This window comes from Lactuca sativa, chromosome 7 (genome assembly GCF_002870075.4).
Source record: "Lactuca sativa cultivar Salinas chromosome 7, Lsat_Salinas_v11, whole genome shotgun sequence".
Taxonomy (NCBI): Eukaryota; Viridiplantae; Streptophyta; class Magnoliopsida; order Asterales; family Asteraceae; genus Lactuca; species Lactuca sativa.
In genome coordinates this window covers 112,099,524-112,123,747 of record NC_056629.2, presented here as the reverse complement: position 1 = coordinate 112,123,747, position 24,224 = coordinate 112,099,524, and the positions used below count along the sequence as shown (strand labels likewise).

General features: G+C 37.3%; 2 protein-coding genes across 2 annotated transcripts; one reads left to right on the top strand and one right to left on the bottom strand.

The window, feature by feature from the left end:
• Window positions 1-7,629: 7,629 nt before the first annotated feature.
• LOC111917934 (uncharacterized) lies at window positions 7,630-8,487 on the top strand. Its single transcript, XM_023913565.1, has one exon. It carries the CDS (start codon window positions 7,630-7,632, stop codon window positions 8,485-8,487), a length of 858 nt encoding a protein of 285 aa, XP_023769333.1.
• A 3,902-nt stretch (window positions 8,488-12,389) lies between these two features.
• Window positions 12,390-23,652, bottom strand: LOC111917931 (F-actin-capping protein subunit alpha). Its single transcript, XM_023913564.2, has 10 exons — window positions 23,373-23,652; window positions 23,127-23,242; window positions 19,918-20,007; window positions 16,338-16,402; window positions 15,707-15,868; window positions 15,484-15,562; window positions 15,124-15,201; window positions 13,904-13,978; window positions 13,785-13,820; window positions 12,390-12,686 (listed from the first exon to the last, which is right to left on the bottom strand). The coding sequence occupies exons 1-10, from the start codon at window positions 23,485-23,487 to the stop codon at window positions 12,579-12,581; spliced, it is 924 nt and encodes a 307-aa protein (XP_023769332.1). The 5' UTR covers window positions 23,488-23,652; the 3' UTR covers window positions 12,390-12,578.
• Window positions 23,653-24,224: the final 572 nt, after the last annotated feature.

Genomic DNA, 24,224 nt, shown 5'->3' with positions numbered 1-24,224 from the left:
TTCTTTTCCTTATCCTTTGCTAGTCGAGCAAATTCAACCGAATCTTCTGAGATTAATGGTTTATCATTCTCAGTTTCACTCTTCGTAAACTCGGAGCAATCAACTACGTCTTCTACAGATATCTCACTCATCTCATCAAATTCAGATGCGTTTTCTAAGTCTATTTTACTTTTAGAGGTTAGTTTGGCATAGGATTGATCAAACGAGTGAATAGTGTCATTTTCATCTAAAATGTCTTTTAACATGCATTTGTGTTCTTTTGAATCTATGAAGGTTTCTATTTTATCTAGACCAATTTTGTATGACATGGACGTTTCTTCTGATGATACTTCTGATTCGCATTCTGCTATTACTTCATCTTCCTTAAATTCAAGAAATCATCTTATGGATTTTCTTTCCTATCTCACAGCTTAAATGCAATTGAGCTATATTAGTGTATAAACGCTTAGCAATTAAACAAAAAACATTTCTCTGTGTCAAAATTTTCAAATTGTCTTTTTGCAGATAAAAACTTTCGTCCCTAGCTTTAACTAACTCCGCCTCCTTCAACTCGATCCACATCCTTCTCTCCTCACTCTTTGAAGACACCCTGCTGAGTTGGTCAGTTAGGTTAGAATTCGCTAAGCGAGTTTACATGAGACTACCACTTAAGTTAGAGAATTTAAATTTTAATTCGTTTAATTCTTCTTCATAATTTGTTAATGGAATTTTAAGTGATTCGAGGATGGTTTGTACCTTTTTGATCAACCGATCGCAGTCGTTGATCTGCTCACTGACAGGCTTTGATGCGAATCATTTGTCTTCATTCAGGTTCGGTTCTTTATCTGCAATTTCGGTTGATGATCCAGCGGTGACCATCAAGCACTTCCCAGCCGAACCTGCTTCCTTTTCCACATAAGCCCTTCCATGAGTGGTCTTTCTTACTTCTTCATCCTCAGAGTCGGTTGACCACACTTCCACGCCACCGAACTCGTCTTCATCATCCTTTTCCTACACAGTTAAAGCATTCATCGTACCTTTTGCGCCGTTAGTTGTCTTCTTGTTCTTGATCTCTTCCAGATTTCGTATGTAATATGCCTCATCATCTTCCCCATCTCTCTTCTCAGCCAATTTCCTTAACATACAATCCTTTGCAAAGTGGTTCTTGCCATGGCAGTAGTTGTAGTCGTATCCCGAGTCTCCTACAAGTCTGCTCTCAATCTTGTCTTCAGTCTTTTGAGAGGCGATCTTCGCATCATCCTTCGCCTTCTCAGAATTATAACTTCCTTGCCAGTTTCGGTTCTTGTTGACAGGAAATTTTCTTCTAGTAAACTTCTTTGGATTGGTGACCATCATAGCATATTCTTCGCTTGTAAGGTCATATTCAGATATATCCGACTCTTCTTCCTCTTCTGCAACACCTTTTCCTTTTGATACAAGAGCCAGTGATCCCATGCCAGAGACCACTTTCGCTTCTTTGGTTACTTCACTTTCATGGGACTTAAGGATTCCCACAAGTTTTGCAAGCGAGTAAGACTTGAACTGCTCATGCGCTTTTACGGTAGAGACCACAGCCATCCATTCGGTTCTTAGTCCATTCATGAAAGTTACCTTTTACTCAATTAACTTTCTTTATATTCCATGCTTGACCATTTTGCTGAGAAGATAATTGAACCGATCGAACGTCTATACGAGTTTCTCCTCTGGTTTCTGTTTGAAAGCTCCAAATTCTGACAGCAACAAGGTTTGAGTTGAGTGTTCCAGATCTTCATCAGTTGAATAGAGTTCTTTCAATCTGTCCCAGATTTGTTTAGCAGTCGTGCAAGAACCCACTAACCGAAAGGTGTCAGATTGCAAGGCAAATCTTATCATTTGCATGGCTTTCACATTACATAGCAACTTGTCTTTCTCATCATGTGGCATCTTCTGTTCATCTGCCACCAGTTTGTTGTACTCCTGTTGAGTCTTGATAGTAGTGTTCGTTCCCGAATGAACAAACGGTCCAAGAGTGATGGCTTCCCAGATGAGATAGCCATGATCTTCAGAGCCTATCACGTAGTCTTCAAAGTGAAGTGCCCATACTTCATAGTCTTGAGTATAGTGTATGGGTATCCTAGTTGTAGATCCAATGTTGTTTGAGATGTTAATGGGATTTGTTTGCGAATCATCGTGAGACATGTTGAGTTTTTAGAATCAGACTTTTAAACTCGAGATTAGGGTTTTGTCTAAAATAAAGTTGCCTTCGAAACGAAGAAGACAGCTTGTTATTTATATGATAAAAGCGGAAACCCTAAGGAATTCTGAATACAGAAGGAATGCGTATTGATCACACAAACTCCTGCTCTGATACCAATTGTTAGAACAAAGTTCTATCAGGATCGATTAATTCTAAGTACGCAAACAAGAAAGAACGTAAAGTAAACAAGAATATGGCTTGAATACGTTGAATGATTAATACTTCAACACCTTAGAAGAGTTCAATTAAGAACTTCGATTGTAGAGGTGTGTAGGGTTACAAAACTCAAGCGTAATTAATAAGACATCTAAAACATAATGCATACATGCATGCATATATATAGTCTAACCCTAAGAGATAATCACGGATGGACAGGCCCAATCCGGATATATACAAAAAAGCCTTAAGACGCAACACGATAAGTCCCTACAAGAGTTTTGAAATATTTTTATAACAATTTAACATGAAAAATGAGTTTGATAAACATTTAAAGCAGTTTTGTTGGCAAAGCAGTTAAAAGTATAGAAAATCCTTTTGGTTTCAAGTTATAAATCACATGTGATTGATACTATAACTTGATTGATTCAACTTGTATCCCCCCCCCCCCATAAAAAACATTTAAAATATTTAAAAGGTTGATTAAGGGGGTATGAACTCACCTGCAGTGAGTGGAGTGGATGGAAGTGTCGGGTAGGATGCTAGGTGTCAAGTGAGGACTTGAACACACACGCGGATCCTATGTAACATGTAGTGACACATAATTGTATCCAGTTAGTTATTTAATCACTAATAAAGTAAGTAAAGACACTTTAATGCATGAAAACACTTTGCTTCAAGTGCTAGGAGTGTTAAGGGTTGTATCTAAGGAGAGTATGACCTCACTTTGGAGTTTACACCTCAAATGGTAGCCCTTAGGGGAGTTTACGGTTTCTAGACCATTTCCCCCATGAGTTTACGGCTGTAAACTCATGGGAATGGTGTATTTGTGTGTTTCAAGGTCTCATGCTTCACCAAGAAGTGCTCTAGGGTTGAATCAAAGGCTTAGGAAGTGGTTAGGGCTCGAAATGGCACACTTTTTGGAGTTTACGGTCCTTGGACCACCTTTGAGAGTTTATGGTCATAAACCCATGAGTTTACAGCCGTAAACTCATGGTTACTCCAACCATTTCGTGTTTTGGTGTTTCTAGTTCATGCATGCAAGGTTCTAGCCTCTTTTCGAAGCATTAGAAGGTGTTAGGGGCATCAAAACATCCTTTGTCACACCCCAAAACCGAGAATGGCGGAAACGTTCTAGGGCGGAGGACGTCATGTAATGTATCACAACAATGTAAAGTAGTAAACAAGCAACAACATCATCCATTGCATTAATAGTATAATTTTAAATACATGTGTGTTCTTTCATAGTATAAAACAACATAATGTTCAAAATAAAAGACGAGTCTTGACTGTTCCGTCTTCACAAAACCTGGTCGTTGTACCTGTCTATTTGTGACTTGAGAATACAAGTTATTTTGAAAGCAAGTATCAGCGATAAAGTTGGTGAATTCATAAGTATTAATGTGTCTTTGATTTGTAAAAATGTAAAGAAAGACTTGTAAAAGTTTGAAGAAAAGTTTGTATAAGTATGAAAGTGTTTGTAAGTAATTGTAATTGAAAACCCTAGAAAATCTCATATTTCCTACTAGTATAAAAAGTAGTCTTCTACCAAGACTCGACTGTTTTGAAAGTAGCCTTCTACCAAGACCCGATTGTTTTGAAAGTAGCCTTTTACCAAGACCCGACTGTTTTGAAAGTAGTCTTCTACCAAGATCCGACTGTTTTGTAAGTAAGCATCACTGTAAATGTAACGGTTTTTCCCTGTTTAACTATCATTATAAAACTATAGTTTACCTCATCGTTTATGCGTAAGAGTCACAATATAAAGGTAATAAGGAAAATAGTCTATCTATATCAAATATATCATACCTCGTCGTTTATGTGAATGTGTCACAAAGTAAAGGAAGGAACATAATATAATAACTAAAAATTGTATCCTTTTGTACTAGGATATTCACGACGTGGAAACTCGTCGAACAGTATAACCGTAGACACCCGTCGATGATCATTTCCCCTACTGTAGCTAACAGCTTTGGATGTGGAATGGTAAGTCCCGAAACATTTGTAACAAATTCTATGTAATAGTATCTATTAAACGTATTAATGTAAACATGTTCATGTAAGCGTATCTATGTAAACGTATTCTTGTAATCGTATTCATGTAAGCGTACCTATGTAAACATATTCATGTAAGCGTATCTATGTAAATGTATTCATGTAAGCGTATCTATGTAAATGTATTCATGTAAGTGTATCTATGTAAATGTATTCATGTAAGCATATCTATGTAAACGTATATATTCATATAGTATGTAATGTATTAGTATAGACTCATGAATGAACTGACTCTTGTGTGATTCCTTATACTTGGAATAGTAGTATCTCCTAACTATACCTATTATAATTACTATTAATGTACGTGTATAACTGAAAGTATGCCTTTGCTACCCAAAGGTACTGAACTGACTGATGGAACTTTTATGTCTATATATGTATACATGATATATAATTAATATTTAGACGACATTCGGACGAATAACTGATGCCCTAAGGCCACATCCCAATGAGGAAAAGGAAATAAAGCGAGCTAGCCGTCCTAAGTCCTTTAAACATTACTTATATAACTATACATATATGGGCATGCATTTGACAATATAAAAGTATAAAAGAAGTTTTGTAAAATCTTTGAAAAGTTTAATAACTAAGAAATGATGACTTGATGTCATTTTTTAAAATGATTTGAAAGTAGTTTGTTTGATAAGACAGTTTTAAGTATAAGGAAAACCTTTGTTTGAAACACAATTGTAACAGAGTTTGAAAGGAAACATACAGTATGTAAGACAGTTTCATAAAGAGTTTTAACATGTAAAAACGTTTAAGAAAGCCATTTGAAGTAATCTGTTTGTAAAACAGTTAAAAGTATAGTAAATCCATTTGAATGCTAGTTATTAATCACATGTGATTGATGTACTAACTAGCATGATTCAACTTGTATTCCCCCCCCCCCCCCCCATAAAAGCATTTATAAACATTTAAAAACATTTAAAAGGTTAATTAAGGGGTATGAACTCACCTGCAGTGAGTGGATCGGATGGAAGTGTCGGACAAGTGCTTGGTGTCAAGTGAAGACGTAAACACACACAATGATCCTAATAACATATAAAGACATATGTATATATACAATTAGTGATTATAACACTAATTATACAAGTATATACATTCTAAGGCGTGGAAAAAACTTTGGTCAAAGTGTTAGGAGGCCATTAGGTTGCAACAAAGGAGTATAAGGCTCTGTAAGTGAGTTTATGGTCCATAGACCATACTTGTTGGAGTTTATGGCCCAGGGGAATTTACTCCTGGCCGTAAACTCTCAAATGGGTCACCAAATGAGGCTTAAAGTTATTATTTCTTAAGTGGTTAAGTGTTTCAAGGCTTAAACAAGATGTTAGGTGGGTTTAAGGTCCAAGAATAACCTTATATTGAGTTTGCGGCCTGGGGACCACTTCCCCATGAGTTTACGGCCGTAAACTCATGGTTTGAAGTACCATTTTGTTTCTTGAAGTCCCTAGTTCAATGGTGTAAGGTTCTATACTAAGTTCCAAGGCTTGGTAAGTTTGAAGTACCATTTTGTTTCTTGAAGTCCCTAGTTCAATGGTGTAAGGTTCTATACTAAGTTCCAAGGCTTGGTAAGGTGTTAGGATGCATTTTGCCCCACTAAAAGGGGTTTACGGCCCAAGAACATGCCTAGGCCGTAAACTCCTTGGATCATGTGATTCTTTATGTTTTCTAACCCCTAAACATGTTAAACCTAGTGTACAATGAGTTAGAACAAGAGTACTTACGATCTAGGAGCTTGAATGGTCGTTTTTGGCCAAGAACACTAATGTGTGTTCTTGGTGTTCTTGGTGAAACTTGAAGATCTACACAAATGGAATGATTTCACGGATGAAATCATGTAAGATCACTAGTTTATGTAAGATATCAACTAGTTAGGACAATAAACTTACGAGATTTGAAGATTGGGGATGAAGATCCCGATGATACTTGAGAGAAAACTGAAGTTCTTGGGTCTGAGAAGTGAGAAAATGCCTAGAAATGATCAAGACTCACTTATATAGATGAGATTTCACGGCCCTATTGAGTTTACGGCCGTAAACTCCATGTTTACGGCTGTAAACTCCATCTCATGGAGTTTAGGGGATAAATTTTGTGTTAGGGCTATAGCAATTACTTTCTAACACTTATTCCTTAAGTGTACAAGGCTCGGAATGCTCAAACAGACTCCTAATTGTGCTAAAAGATGGTAGAAATGAGTTTGACTATCAATGAAGTGTTTGACTGGACAGGATAGAAAATTTCGGGTTGTTACACCCTTTGGGGGTGTTTACGGTTTTGGGAGATCCCCAAACCATTAACACATGTTCTTGGGGGTTTTAGGTGTTCATTCCATGGATTTGCAAGCACACTAAGCAAATAACTAGTTAGGAAGAGTATACTTACTTATAGGAAGCTTGTAAGACTGTTTAGGACCTAAGAACACTAGTGTGTTCTTGGTGTTTTGAAGATCACTTGAAGATCTATGTGAAAATCAAAAATCCATGGATGAAATGATGTATAAACACTAGATTAAGTGTTGTAGGAAAGAATCTAGGGAGGAAAACTTACATTTTTGGCGGATTTGGAAGAATGAACTTATGATACTTGAGAGAAAAACTTGGTGTTCTTGAGTGGGAAGTGGAAAAATGAGGACAAGAGGTGTAAACTCATGCTATATGCATGAGTCTTGGGAAAATGGTGTTTATGGCCTAAACACCTCTTGTTTGGCCATAAACACCTAGCTAAGGTGTTGGATTGTTTTGTTTGTTACACCTCACTAATAACGACACTTTCTTTTATTTAATCGTTTGACGAAAAATAAAATAAAACACCAAACGGACTTAAATCCGGCCAAAAATGTACTGAAATGTTTTTGACTAATATTTGAAGCGTTTGACTGTGGAAATTATACAAATGAAAATTTCGGGTTGTCGCAATGACAGAAGTAGTTTCCACTATATGATCATCTCTTTTAAATTATATTTTGGCGCTGTATTTCTCTTGATAAATCTAAATGAAGTCTTGTTACCATTTTATCTTTTATAGATAAAAGATGTCGCCTCGCAAGCATCCAAACAGAGGCACGCTTCTAAATCAAACTCCACCACCACCACCCCCTCCGCAGTTCGATGCGGTGATTTTCCAGACTGCTGTGACCGCAGCCATGACTCAAGTAAATTCCAGTGGTGTCAGTGGAGCTGGAACGGGAACTAACTCTAACCATGGTGAAAGTCAAACTCGTACATGGGACCTATAAAGACTTCATCAGCTGCAAACCGGTGTTCTTCAACGGAACCGGTGGAATCATTGCTCTATCTCAATGGTTCGAAAGAACAGAGGCGGTCTTTGAGATTTGCTCCTGCCCAGAAGGAAGCAAAGTAAAATTTGCTTCCTGCACCTTCTCTGAAAGGGCCCTGACATGGTGGAATTGCCATGTCAAGTCACTCACACCGGTAGTGGCTAACGCTATAGGCTGGGAGACACTGAAGGATCTAATGACAAAGGAGTATTGCCCGAGGGGCGAGGTGCAGAAACTCGAAGAGGAATTGTGGAGCCTTAAGATGAAGGGTTCTGACATGGTGGCCTATACAGCCAGATTCAGTGATCTGGTGACTCTATGTCCAAACATGGTCCCCACAGAAAGCAAGAAGATCGAGAGATACATCTGGGGTTTGGTACCCCCGTATCAAGGAAACGTTCTAGCATCGAACCCTGTGACCTTTGATAGTGCCAAGCAATTGGACCAAAGGCTTATCAATCACGGGGTTCCTCCTCCGACAACAACTACAACGGCTATCTCAACACCAACCAAAGCAGTCAACAACAAGAGAAAGCATTGGGACCGAAAGAAGGGCAAATCAGCTCAACCTTCTTCCAAGAACCAACAGGTTGTGGCTGTCCATGTAGCCACAACTCCTGTTGCCCCTATACCAACAAAGCCATATGCAGGGAATCTACCCAAGTGCACCAAGTGCAATTTCCATCATAATGGCCCCTGTCGAGAAATGCACTGCACCAACTGCGACCGGAAGGGCCATACTATCCGGTTTTGCAAAGCACCACCAAGGCCCATCACCTAGGTCCTTGGTACGGGAGTAAGTCAGGCCTGCTAGGGGTGTGGTGAGACAGGGCACTTCAAAAGGAACTGTCCTAAAGTTGGGAATGTGGGTGGAGTAGGGAGACTACTTGCTATTGGTCACAATGAAGCCGTGGCAGATCCCACGGTGGTCACGGGTACTTTTCTTCTCAATAGGTCATATGCATGCATCCTATTTGATAGTGGAGCGGAGAGGAGCTTCGTGAACCAAAAATTTAAACAATTACTTAATCAAGCACTAAAAGAAACCTTCGTCGTAGAAATGGCTAACGGAAAGACAGAGATTTCTAACGAAATCTACATAGTTTGTACCCTCACGCTAGATAACTATTCGTTTCCAATCGACCTCGTACATGTGTCAGTCAAGAGCTTCGACGTTATTGTGGGCATGGACTGGTTGAGTATCCATCGCGCCGATATTATGTGTTTCGAGAAAGCAGTCCATCTAAATCTACCGAGTAACGAAACCTTGTTGATCTACGACAATAAACCCAATACGAACCTTTGTGTCATCTCGTGCATGCAAGCCCAAAAGTATCTACGAAAGGAATATCGTGCATTCCTTGCTCATATAGTCGATGTGAACCAAGAAACAAAAGACCTAAAGGACCTCCCAGTAGTGTGCGGCTTCCCCGACGTCTTTCCGGAAGAACTACCAGGGTTACCACCCCAACGTCAAGTTGAATTCAGAATTGACATAGTTCTAGGAGATACCCCCGTAGCCAAATCGCCCTATCGTCTAGCACCAGCTGAGATGCAGGAACTATCTGGTCAACTTAACGAACTGCTCAGCAAGGGCTTTATAAGACCAAGCTTCTCACCTTGGGGAGCGTCAGTCTTGTTCATGAAGAAGAAAGACGGATCGTTCAGAATGTGTATCGATTACAGAGAATTAAACAAACTGACCGTCAAGAACCGTTACCCCATACCCCGTATAGACGATTTATTCGACCAACTGCAAGGGGCAAGCTACTTTTCAAAGATTGATTTGAGATCCGGGTATCACCAATTACGAGTGTTAGAAGAGGATGTTCCGAAGACAGCCTTCCGAACTCGTTATAGGCACTACGAGTTTGTAGTGATGTCATTCGGATTAACTAATGTGCCCGTAGTATTCATGGATTTAATGAATAGAGTGTGTCGTCCCTACTTGGATCAGTTCGTCATTGTGTTCATTGATGACATACTTATCTACTCTCGTAGTAAGGAAGAGCACAGTAAGCATCTGTGGCTGATCTTAGAAACACTACGGTCAGAGAAACTCTACGCTAAGTTTTCAAAGTGCGAATTTTAGATCCGAAGAGTCGAATTCTTAGGTCACGTGGTTAGCGAAGAGGGAATCCACGTGAACCTTTCCAAAATCAAAGCCATTGAGAACTGGTCAGCACCGAAGACGCCTACGGAAATTCGTCAATTTCTAGGCCTCGCTGGCTACTATCGCAAATTCATTCAGAACTTCTCGCGAATTGCGAAGCCTCTGACTACATTGACCCAGAAAGGAGTGGCCTTTGACTGGAAAGAGAAACAAGAAAAGGCATTCCAAGCACTAAAACGAGCCTTATGCACCGCATCGATACTGTCCCTCCCAGAAGGGACAGAAGACTTCGTGGTTTATTGTGATGCATTCAACCAAGGGCTTGGTTGTGTCCTGATGCAACGAGGTAAGGTCACCGCCTATGCCTCAAGACAACTGAAGACACACGAGGTCAACTACACCACCCATGATCTTGAGTTAGGAGCAGTCGTATTCACCCTAAAGATCTGGAGACACTACCTGTAAGCATTATCTTTACGGACCACAAAAGCCTTCAACATATATTCCACCAGAAGGAGCTTAATATGAGACAACGACGGTGGGTCGAGCTACTCAATGACTACGAATGCGAAATTCGTTATCATCCCGGTAAAGCCAACGTAGTAGCTGACGTCCTAAGTCGGAAGGAATACTCTGGTTGTAGAGTCAAATTATTGACTATGACTATCCATTCATACTTGTCCACACAAATTAAGGAGGCCCAGCTCAAAGCTTTGAAACCTAAAAATGTGGCGGGTGAGTCCCTGAGCCGGAAGTCAAAGGTGACAGAGCCTTATATCTCATGGACCGAATCTGGACACCGAAACACGGTGGTTTCAGAGACTTGGTCATGACTGAAGCACACAACACTCGATATTCCGTCCACCCAGTTTCAGATAAGATGTATCTAGATCTTAAAAAGTTATACTGGTGGCCTAACATGAAAGCAGAGATTGCTACCTTCATGAGTAAATGCCTTACTTGCGCAAAGGTTAAGGTCGAATACCAGAAACCATCAGGGTTACTCCAACAGTCGGAGATACCGGAATGGAAGGGGGAGCGGATCACGATGGACTTCATAACCAAGTTGCCCAAGACAATGGGTGGTCTTGATACCAATTGGGTGATCGTAGACAGGTTAACAAAGTCCGCACACTTCCTGCCCATCAAAGAAACTAACAAGATGGAGAAACTAACCAAAACATACATTAGGGAGATAGTACGACTGCACGGTGTTCCCATATCCATTATCTCTGATAGAGATAGTAGATTCACTTCGAGGTTATGGCAGTCGCTATAAAGTTCCCGGGGAACTAGGTTGGACATGAGTACAACCTACCATCCGCAGACCGACAGACAAAGTGAGAGGACTATCCAAAATTTAGAAGACATGTTGAGAGCATGTGTGATAGATTTCGGGAAGGCATGAGATACTCATCTACCCCTTGTTGAGTTTTCCTACAATAACAGTTATCACACGAGCATAAAGGTTGCTCCATTTGAAGCCCTCTACGGCCGAAAGTGCAGATCCCCTCTGTGTTGGGCTAAGGTGGGTGACACCCAGTTGGCTAAAGGACGGATTCCTGACAACACTCTCACGGGTCCGGAGATCATTCGGGAAACGACAGAGAAGATCGTTCAAATTCGTGCACGATTGAAAGCCTCTAGAGACCGACAGAAAAGCTATGCAGACAAGCGAAGAAAACCTTTGGAATTCCAGGTGGGAGACCACGTTCTTTTGAAAGTCTCACCCTGGAAGGGCATGATACGCTTCGATAAAGCTAAATCCAATATACGTGGGGCCTTTCGAGATCCTCGCTAGGATCAGCCCTGTGGCTTACAAACTCAATCTACCTCACAAACTTAATAACATACATCCTACTTTCCACGTCTCGAACTTGAAAAAGTGTCTATCCAACGAGACTCTTGAGAGCCTTAACTTCATGGAAGAACCTGTAGATGGCACCATACCACTTCCTCCTTTTTACCGGGGGTAAAATGCCAACCTTAATACATTCATAGGGAGAGAATTGATTGTTGAGGAAGAAATCTAGTAGCATCTGGTAAAAAGTTTACCACACTTTACAGCTACAAGGGTTTGCATTTTTTACCAGCTTTTGGGCTGAACTCAAGACAAGACCTGATCGAATATCCATATTTGGTCCTTTTATTCTTTACAATTTATGAGACTAATAATGAGCTTAAGGCAACAAAAAACCCAAACCGCATGTTTTCAAACACATAAAAAGATTTACTAAAAGCGTGGGCCAATCAAAGCAGAAAAATGTAGAAAATATTAATAAACCAGAGAAAAAAGATTATAATGGGAACAAAATTCGAAAAGTAACTAGAATTTTATCAATCGTTCAGTGACAAAAACTTATTAGTTAATGATTTTATATCGAGAGTTTTAAAGAATTGAAGTGATAGCGAAAATTAAATAAGACGACCAAAACTTTTAACTTCAATTTCAATTTTTCAGAGAACTAAACTAAGACTAAGAAAAAGACCACGTAACCACCCTGAGTTATTGAACAAAAAATAACACCAACACCAAATCATTAAGACTAGTGGGCACTTTGCACAACAAATATGAAAATATGTTCTTTTACTAAATTGATTTGTGGAAGGACAGGACAGGACAAGTACTGAAACGGATAAGTATTGAATGAATAGCAAGCAAACGTCACACTCTGAAAAAGACATAATAGCAACAGACACAGTTGATCGAAAAATCAAAAGCAAACGTAACATGCCATGCAACTAAAACTCGATGCAATCTACTTTTCGATTCCGAGCTCCTTTGTGATATCTCTTGTCAGGCTAAACTGCATGGTGTTGTGCCATGGGAATAATGTCCGCGTAACTGGAAGCTTCCTACGCAGATCCTGCGTCACATACAATTTGGAAACAAATCTTAAATGCAACAAATAATAACTTACTTTTTCCTCAACCTATCATCCATTTCCGTGCTATAATTACTAAAACTTGAATGCTAGAATTGAATAGATTTTTTAAAGTAAACGACTATGCTTCCTGTTACCAGGGAAGATCTGCCTTCAAACAATTTATTATTTCTCACACTCCATCCAGTCCTTATAACAACACAAAACCTATCAACCCTTCCCCCCCTTATGAAACAGAAATGGATGTGGGAGATGTCATTTTTAATTGGCAAACATGATAATATAACATTTTCCGAGCCAAGGCAGATAGGTGTTATTCAGAAACTGAATTTGACTCTCAGCTTAACCCAATAAGCTCAACTAGTTTCGGTTGGGAAAGCTGATAATACAGCTTCTAGAGGGGGGGGGGGGGGGGGGGGGGGGGGGGGGGGGGGGGGGGGGGGTGTTTCACTGGTAATCCTGCCACCATGCACCACAAGGGCTTCCTCCTACTCCTACTCGAGCCATTGAACATACCATTAACTTACCTATTTGTCATTAGCCTTATCCTTATACCCATTTACATCAGAAAAAGATCCAACGACAAGTATTAACAAATGTTCAGCACAGTAAAAACTGCTTATTCATGCTTCTTGTTAACAAAAAAAAATTAAAATATTAAACAGCAGTCACAATCCATGATTTGAAATAGTGTGGTATAGCGGTTTTTTTATATTATGTAGCACACACATATATTGTTTTCTTTGACTATTATTGTTGGTAGCTAATAAAGTAACAGCGTTCGGCAAACAGATTGGATGTACAATTACCATGTTTATATCCTCTTCTACCTTACCAAATACGAAATATATATATATATATATATATATATATATATATATATATATATATATATATATATATATATATATATTCATCTTAAAAGGATACATTTATTTTTTCTAGGACCAAGTTCACGTAAATTGGGTCTAAAGTCAACATCAACATATATAATATAATGCAAAAATGTTTTTGAATAATGGTAAATAATAATCATATACCTAACAGAATAGATTTATGAACGCATAAATGAGTGAGTACCTTAAATGTGGAATCTGGCAAATTGGAATAAGATGTCTGCCAATATGCAAGCAAATGAAATGTCAGGAATAATCATGTTAAATGAATGGTAACTAAAGTAGGAAGTGAAGACCACCCACCTCAAGAGAACTCATATACTCCGTCTCATGGTGGCGAATAATGTTGGCCAATGAAAAAGAAGAATCGTCAGGTGACTGTAAAGACACACAGCAGGGCAGAGGTTAACAGGAAGGATTTCAAGAAACAAACCTAATAATGATCACAGAGAGTACTATAGTATAAATAAAGACACACTGCCATAGGGATCACATTTTGGGATATTTGATCTGACTGAAGAGAAAAAAGCCATATGCAGTTGGTCCATTAACATGTTTATATATAGATAACTTCCAGCTTTTCTGTAATCTCTTATTTGGTCAGTCGGTCATCAGTGAGTGAAATTTTAAAATCAGAATTCAGAAAGAAAAGCAAAAGGTTTCATTTGAATGGAGCAAGTAGGCTGTTGAAAGATGTTGTTTTTGGCAACCAGTAAGTATTTTCCATCAAGTTGGTGCTCTGGCCTCTTTCATAATTCAAAGTTCATTGCATATTTTGGGAACTAGCACTTGTTGGCAGCATTGTATTGTCTATGCCTCATGTTTTGGTTATGCAACTAACTTCTTTACTCTTTGGACTTATACCACTTCCCCGGTGATTATTTTTATTTGTAAAATTCATCGCTGTTCTTAAAAATAAAAAAAATTAAAATTAAAAATTAATGCGGAAAGTACGAGTTATAAACCTGAGAAAGAAGGTTTTCTCCATTAACTCCTAACCTTTTACAAATTTGCTCTTAGTTTTTTGCCCCCAAATCTATTCAGACAACACTTACCAGGGCCTTAATCTGCTAAAGTTCTACTTAATAGCACAATTAGATGGAACCCAAAGCAGTTTAGGAACTGATTATGTCTACATGGACCCACCCACCCTTCATCTGCTCTGCTGCTTTCAATAACATTGCATCCTACAGTCCTACCTACATTTTAGTACTGCATTCCACCCCACCTAGATTACTTTTTTACTTAATGCAGAAAGAATGACTTAACAGATTCTATGTGATGCAGAAAGAATGAATCACCATCACCTACAGCAACTAGCAGCATATAGTTCTTCAGCTGGACAAAGCTTTGATGAGGATGATGAGGGCATTCAAGTCTTTTGCACAGACGAGCCCTTGTCCCATCTTTTTCCATGGGGACAACTTTTGTCCCATTAGTCCAGAAAGGGGTCTTTATGGACTTAAACCCCAAGGTCAAGGTAAAGAATACCACATGCAGGTGAGGTGAGTTGGCATAGCAACCTGGAACATAGTTGAATCCTTGCATTCATGTTGTGCCTCTAGCTGGACATTCCCTTCTTCAAAATAGTGAGCACCCACCTGCATTGCATGCACAACATAACACTAAGCTACTGTTTCTTTCTAACTTACTTAATGGACTTATTAAATCAGAAAGCTATATGTATTGTACATGTTCCTTTTTTACTTGATGCAGAAAGAATGACTTAACAAAGAAAGTCAAGAAAATCAAGCTTTCCCATAAAGTTCAAACTTTGTCCTCATTTATTTTTTCCTTCCATTTCTCCACGTGTGCGGTTATTTTCTCAGGAAAAAAAAAAAGCAAACACCATTTTATCTTTTATGGACAAAGAATAACGATACCTGCATTTTTCCTCTTACTTCCACAGTTTGTAATTCATCCATGAACTCAATGTTCCATATTGAGCGCCAACTTCCATTACTAATAATAAGGTAAAAGATGAAAGTAGTAACATATATAAGATTAGTTTCCCAGATAAAGAGAATCAAAACAATAATTAAGGGGAAAAAGCAAGAATAAAGAATTTAATTAATTAGAAGAAATAAGGTAATACGTGTTATGTACCAAAAGTTTTGAGGGCTCAGTCGAGTAGCTGTAATCAAGACGACAAGTTCAAAATCAGATCCAGGTTCTTCCACATCTTTTCCACTGATACAGTAAACCGAGCAGACACCTTTTGGGTAAGCTTCTGCAACGTACTTACACACTTCTGCATCCAGTGCACATCTGCAACAAAAACACCATTTTGTACAAAACAACAAACTTTGCTTGTTATTACTTACTTCAGTACATCAGTCGACTACTGATCTTTACAGTTTCTAAGCACAAGGGAAATCAAAGATTTATTACTAACAATGAAAAGGCAAGTTCACACACATGAGTCAAAGTCTAGTAACTAACTGAACTGGAAGGAGTAATATAAAATAACTGTGAATTACGAGACCTTATACACTTCAAATAACAACCTATTTCCTCATACTGAAGAACAACATTCTACCATGTTTTTTCAACTCAAGGTTTAGGGTGGTTACATCACACATCTTTTTTGCACAATGACAATGATTTTGTACTGCTAACATCGTGTGGATTCATTTTCATGAGTCAATCAACACTACACTACTCAAAAAGAAAGGCATATTCAAAGAAATCTAGACAAGAAGGTTACAGATATCTATCTAGACAAGAGGAGGGTTACCGGTACTCTTCTATGTAGGGGGTTGGAAGTTCCTCATCTTTAGCTGGTCTTATATCTGTACAGATCTGAACCAATTTAGCATGTCATCATATATATTGCAAGTGAAGAAACTAAACAAATAAATTACTTTCCCTAGGCATCAATACATATACATCATTTAATTCATCATGCTTTCAATAAGAGACGTATCACATAATTGGGATGAAAGAAGCATTACTTTTTTACCTTATGATATAGTAAGGGATTCAGTGTAATGTAGCACTTACATCTAATAAATTACTTCTTAAATAAATAGTGCCTGCAATTATACAGAAACCCCCCTCCCTCCCTCTCTCTCTCACATGGTTTAAAAAGGTGTTTTGAGGCTTACGCCTCGAGGCTAGCCTCAGCTGAGGCGAGGGAAAAAAGCCTCAAATCCTAAGCCTCAGATGGCTAGAATGAGGCTTAAGCCTCACCGGTGTGAGGCAGTGTAAGGCTCTGAGGCCAGGTGTTGAGGCTTAAGATGCATCAGACACACTATTTTGATTATTTTCATTGACATTTTGACCTTTTTTTTTTACGTTTTTACTTTGACTCAATTAGTAACTCTTTGACTATAACCTATTTATCATAGATAAATTAAATATCCTCCTATTTATTCTTCCTACCCATCCTCCTACCACTTTTAGATGATGACAAGTATTAACAAAAATTTATTAATTTTATTAAATATGAAAATATCACAATCTTAAGTTTGTAGGAAGATGATAGGAGAAAAAAGTAGGAGGATATTTGATTTCTCTTTATCTATATGTATACTTAACAGACTTCATAAACCCTTTGTGACCTAATAAACCTCCCTCGTCTCTTTCTCTCTCACCTTTGCACCTTCTTAAATCCACTCTCTAAATCGGAAGGCTTAACATCTGACATTTAAGGATTTTGTGCTACACATTTGAGCTACTAACTTTTCTTATTTCTCATTTTGATATAAAATTATGAGATATATAATTATATATTAGTAGTCCCGTGAGGCTTACGCCTCAGTTAGCCTCGTGAGGCTAAGGGCAAAAGCCTCGAGGCCTGTTTCAGCCTTTTTAAACCTTGCTCTCTCATACCAATATTTTTTGTATTTTTTCCAAAACAGAAACATATTAAGAGAGCATGAAAGAATAGAATTCACTGAATACAAAAATTCTGGAAATCTTATGTTACTAACTGATTTCAAGAACCAAGCAGAAAGTTACTGAGTTGCGTTTCTGCCCTCCACTCTAATCCTAATGGCAGCAGCTGATGACTTCATAACTATGCTAACAATAATAGCCTCTAACCACTCTAAATCTTATGCTACCCGACTGATTGTTTAGAAGGATCTGGAATCTGTCGAGGGAATTGGAATTTGAAGGAATTCCAATCTTTTGATTGGCAGAAACGGAAAGAATTTCAGTTTCATTCTTTTTTATCTTTCTATTTGGTTTGTATCTTTTGTCAATTGATTCGGAATTTGACAACATTACCATTTTCTAACTTTTCATCAAAAAAAGTTTTTAAATAGGAAAAGAGATATCTATATTAACTTTTAAATTGTAATAACTACTTCTGGTTTAAAATTTTAGTAATAAACTAGGTAAATGTATACGATGACAAATTACAAAAAAATTATTTAAACAATAAAAGATTCAACACTTAATAATAAGAGAAGAAATAGATTTTCAGTCTCTGTTAGCAAGTCCCAGAAACAGCTGTGCTATTGTTCATCATGTCAAACACTTTCTTAGCTGTTTTATTTAATAGGATGGACACAATTCCCATTTTTAAAACTCCCAATCTTGGCACCAACAGGGAGCATCACAACCATAACCATTGTAGTTCTGCCTTGACTCAATCCTAGCCTCTGCCATCTTTATGATGCGTGTATGGGCTTGATTTAGTGAGTAGGGTAGTGTTTAGGTAAATTAAGCTAGAATAACAACCACAAATGTATGGAAGGAAATGGATAGATTAGTAACAACTCAAGACCTATTAAGTTGTATACTGGTGAAAACAATCTAAGACCTATTGGATTGAATTCAAATCAAGTCAAGAACACGTCTCAACTATGACAAATAGTGAACTATAACAATAATTTAAGGTGAACAAAGGTTCTTTTGATTAAAAATTCGTGTGTTACTTTTTCTATGCATAAACTTGGCTTTATATGAAGCCTTTATTACATAGTTGGTGGTTACAAGCCAACCAACCAACAACTCGTTAAAACTAGTAAATGAAAATAAAGGAAACTCTTGAAATAACAAAAAAAAAAACATCCAAGACACTTGAGAAGGAAAAAAAAAACGTCCATGCTCCATTAAGGAGCCATAAGAAGCATTAAAGTGTAACCCTAATCCACCAAAGAGTGTCAAAAACGGCTAGGAGGCTTTATGAAACAAAAAGTAACGGTTTTTAGCATTAAAGATGTCTTAAAAACGTTGCCCTAGCCTTCATGCAACCCTAATCCAATACGTGGGTTACCACGCACAACCCAACCATTGAGCCCAAACCACCTTCTAGCCCATTAATAATCAATAATCCACCACATTTTGGGCTTTCATGATCCATGCATGGATCACTTTATAAATTGAAAAAATTACAATCCAATTTGTGATGGTATGGAAGATTACAAAAGTAGAGAACAAATCTGGAAAACAGAAGACTTTATGTCTCTATCAGAAAGATTAGAGAGAACCATATCATGTGTGTGTGTGTATATATATATATATATATATATATATATATATATATATATATATATATATATATATATATATTAATTTGTATTTTTTTAATTATTAAAAATAATGATATGGCGGGTTGAGTGGGTTGGGAAGATAGGATTTCCATGTGTTGTGGATTAGGAAAGATGGAAGAGAGAGGAGGGAGAAAAGCTGATGTGGAGCTGATGTGGCAGTGGGTTGAGAGGGAAGGACTCCCTCCACCGTTACGGTGTGTTTCGATGGTGTTTTTGTTGCCAAATGGACGCAACTCAATTCCATCGGATCCTTCAGATTCCATGTTAGATGGATTTCACCATTTCTTGGGGAGCATGGAAAGAATTCAATTACATTCTTTATATTCTATATTAAAAAACCAATATACCCTCATTATATATATATGCACGCACAATAAATGAAAATTACTTGCATATAAATAAAAATTCAAAGTTTATTTGATTTTTATAATTAATTTTATGCCATTTCGTACCAACCGAGCGGCTGACGGATCCCTATAGATTCCAGTTCCTTTAAAAAATTCCAATCCTTCCAAAAACATTTGACAAACTAAAGACAGCCTTATTTTTTTTGATATGGCTGAGTTGCTATTTTTTGCACTTAATCATTCTGCATTTGACTAAATGAACTATTATTGAAGTCAATCACACAATGTAGGAGGTAATTACCTATAGTTTTGATGAGAAGCCGAATATATTTGCTTTCATGCAAAACACTCGAGCAACTTAATTTGGTGGATATTTTGGCATTAACTTTTTTTAAATGCCAACTTTGAAACATATCATCAATAACTCTAACTTAGCAGCAAACAGATAATATTATGTTGCACTTACTTGTTTCACATGGTCAATTTTACCAACTTGTGCAGTCCTAGGATCAAGATATTCATCCTCACTGATCTCGCTAAACGAGGAAACCAGCACCTGCAAAGACAGTGTCACACGGAGTGAAAGTGAGAATTGGCAGAGTGTCAACATCAGTAGCTATACTATGCTCTAAATGACTGCAAAAATATAACATCACCAAGTTATTTTTTATTTGTAAATAAATAATTCACAAATGGTATATGCTAAGTAAATCAATTCACACTAGTTGCCCGCTCATCAAACTCTGCCTAGAAACAAATTAGAGATCGCATTGCATGGGCATAATCTCCAAAACCTTATTCATTGATCACAAACTTCAACTTGTATTGAATATAAGAATTTCATTCAAGAAATTAGCTAGCCAAGAAGTTATAACTATTAATATTCCAATGGTTATAATGCAACCAAAAAAAAACAAATACAGAAACAAAAGCCACACACCAACACAAACTAACAAAAAAGCATGAAACCGCAATTTTGCCATGTTATTAATAAACTTTTTGCATAATTAGTGAAAGTGAATCTAGTGCATAATGTTGTGGAATGGAGAAAATAGTGCAAAAGCCTTATATTAGTAACATACTATCTTGAAACTATCAAAACACACATTAAAGGAACGATTCTCTCAACTAATGGAATACTTTGAAGCTGTAATTTAGAACACAATTCTTTTTTCAGGAAGTTGTGGACAAGTCAAGCAATGGTTGTCGTCTTACCTACTATATCACATTTTGAGAAGCTATTGGGCAAAATCCTATTTTCAACAAAGGAGTTACCTTGCTTCAAAACTTGGCCTAGGAGTCATTTTCGTAAAGTATCCACTTTTCATAATCACATCACATGTACATGATATGTATGTGATTTTAGAATGAATAGGCAATTAATTATCTTAGAAGAATGATGTCAAGTTTCCAGCCATTTTAGCCTTGATTTTGAAGGAGGGGGAGGGAGGGCAAGATCAAATATTAAAGACGGAAAAAAATTTGTCCAAAAGAAGATGCTAACTTTTTCTGAAAGAAGGATTGATGTTTTGGTGCAAGTTGCTGCAAACTTATTCTGAAAGAAAGATTGATGTTTTTGCTGGATTTTACTGTTTTGGTGCAAGTTGCTGCAAACTTATTCTGTTGATTATTGGCCAACTTTTGTGACAAATCTTTATCTTTTAGATTTGTAATTTGACCAGATTCTATATTTGATTTTTCTCTAAATATTAGAGGCTCCAGCCATGTATCAATCAGATTAAGATGATTATGAATTTGGAGTTATCTCTATTTTGCCAAAATCTTCATGTTCTTTACACACCTTTGATCTTGGAGGTTTGAAGTGTTCCCTTTGTCTTCAATCTTGATCAATTAATATCCTTGGTAGATTAGAGAGGTGGATTCCTGATTCCTTTATCTTTAATTTGGTGGATTTTTGTTCCTTAAAAGATTAGAGTGGTGGAAATTCATATCTTGTATTTCCGTTTTACTTAAGCCCCATTAGAGTTCGTTTCCACATATCTTCTTCTTTCTTCAAGTTGTTGTCAAACACTTATAACCACGTCGCTTTAGTGTGCTGTTGACCGAGAACAAAGCATTATATATATATATATATATATATATATATATATATATATATATCAAGCACACCAAACATGTCATCAAGAGGGTTTGTATGAGCTTTTGGTAGTGGTTTTGCCAACAGATGATCTCTGTAGGGTGATGTGATAACTTCAAATACTTACAACTCTCATGATTTTTAGCATGAATTTTCTTTGAATTAAAGAAGTGAGTGTAGCAATTTACTTTTGGAATCATCACCGACAATAAGTATGTTGGCAGCATATAACAGCAACATTATTGTTTGACCATTTTCTCTCAAGAAAAGTACTGAGTGATCTATCATCCCGGAAGTTTTTAAGGTTTACGAGAAACACAAAAAACTAAACTCAAGACAACACATCTTAGATGACTCATCCAAAACCAGACGGTTGTTATAACTTATGTCATTTTGGTAGACTTTTGGCTTGTGGACCAAGCTTTTCATCATAATCCTTACTATACATCCGAGTATATAGCCTCTGCCAATCAAACCTTTTACATACACAAACCATGTAGTTTCATTTTAATAGTATCCACCCACTTCCAACCAATACATTATGACACAGCCATGCTAAATGAGCAAAACAATCTATAGAATATGAATACTATCCATAGATCACATATACCGTATAATCACTAGAAGAAAGATGAGGATCGAATAGGTTAGAAAAAAAACTAGTTATCTTTTGTTTATCAATTGTCTTACCTCACGCTTTTCTTTCTGTTAAGTAATAGAAATATCAAGGCAGAAATATTAGAGTGAGGAGTATGAGGCACATCTAAACGAGTTGGCTTGACTAACAATAGTCAATAGCAATCAACAAAATGATTTTTTTTCTTTCAGTACATTTTGTAGACAAATCAAATTAACATTTTAATGTCAAGCTATCATCTTGTTAGGGACTACGGCCCATGGCTGGAAGGTCTAAAGTTTAATTTCCATATAAAGGAAGTTTTCTGCATGATGCATGTGAACTAGTTGAGCAAAATATGCGACATATTGGTTATACACCAAAAAACAACAGTTTAAGGATCTTCTTCAGATGTCATGTACTAGTCAATTTGTAAGAAGTTATATTTTGGGGGACAATGAATTCTTGAGATTTAAGAGAAAATCATAAATACTCTAGTCCAGAGCCTTTAGTGAGTTGTATATCAGCTTCATTTGTTACTATAATCTCTCTATAGTAAGTTTCACTCGCACTTTTCTTCATGATGTTGCCACCCCAACACTCTACTTATAATCACAAAACACTTTTATTAGCAAAATTCTGGTCATTTTCATCATTCATCTTTAATTCTTTTGCTTTAGTTTGAAACTCAAACATTTATTGAAGTTCATAGTGATAAACATAATGTTGAAGAGTTCTAGATTTAGTTGCATATTCTCTATGAGTTGTTTCAATTAGGTTTATCATGTAATCATCAACAAGTTGTTTATATCTTGGATCATGTTCATAACTTGTAAGCTATGAGAATTAGGTCAATCAGAGATTTCTTTCTTTTTAACGGGAGATTTCAGAATTATTTTATGATGCAATATGTGAGGGTTTTGCGGAAAAATTATCAACTACAAACATAGAAAAGACATACATCGCCACTTCGATCTGGGAATTGGAGAGAAATAATATGCGTTTTGTTGTAAAAGGGGAATGCCTCTGAAGCCGCCATTTGATACGCATTGTCATCCCTTAAAACCGATCTTAGATCTACAAATCCCCACAGAAAAAAATCAGGAAGGATATTGTACCAAAGAAACTGTAATTATTAGAGAAAAAAAAAAAAAAAAACAGAAAATTTGTAGTACATGTTTGAGATTAAAAGGGAGATATTCAGTACCTTTGGCGACGTATTGGATTTCACCGGGGGGAGAATTGAGGAGAAACCATTTGGCAATGTCGATTTTCTGATTATCGCTGAGCTCTGTTTCTTGATGGTCTTCTTCATCTGCCATCGTTGACGATGTTTGTATGTGGGAGATTCGTCGATTTTCTGATTGAATTGGGTACTTGTCTGAAGTCAGAATGGGGAAAATTAGAGTGGACTTTTTTTATTGCTGAGGCGATGGAAAAAGTTGTGATGGAAATGCAGGTGCGTAGGCGCTCGCTTCTCCCGTGCTCGCACAGCATTATGTAAAGTATAGTGGGCCGGACGGATTGAACTAGAGATGCAATTGTCGTCTCGGATAAGTTTCGAAACGTCCCTTTAAAAGGAAATGTCTCGATTTTTTTATCCTTCCAGCATGGTATCGGGCCGGTATTTTTTCGGTCTAATATTTTTACGTCTTGTTTCCGAGTTTAACAAAAGAGAAGAAGAGAAGAGAAAAGAAAGTCATGAGACAAAAGAAGAGAAAGGAAAGAAAAACAAAATTTTCTTTTGTGTTCCCGAGTTTGAGAGAAGTGGAAGGAAAATGAATCATTTTGTTCTTTCTTTCCAAATCCTCCTAGATCGAAAAGAAAGTTAGGAGGGAAAGTGATCATCCAATTTCCCTCCACTTCATTCCACTTATCTCTTTTAATGAAACTCGGGAACACCAATGTCTTTTATTTTCTTCTCATTTCCACTCATTTCCTTTCCTTTCTCTCGTTAACTTGAACTCGGGGACTGGGTGTTAGGGATTGGTCTTTTTTAATCCGGTCTCACGGTCTTTCCGTGTGTCAATTCGATTCTGTCTTGGTATTTTTTGGTTTT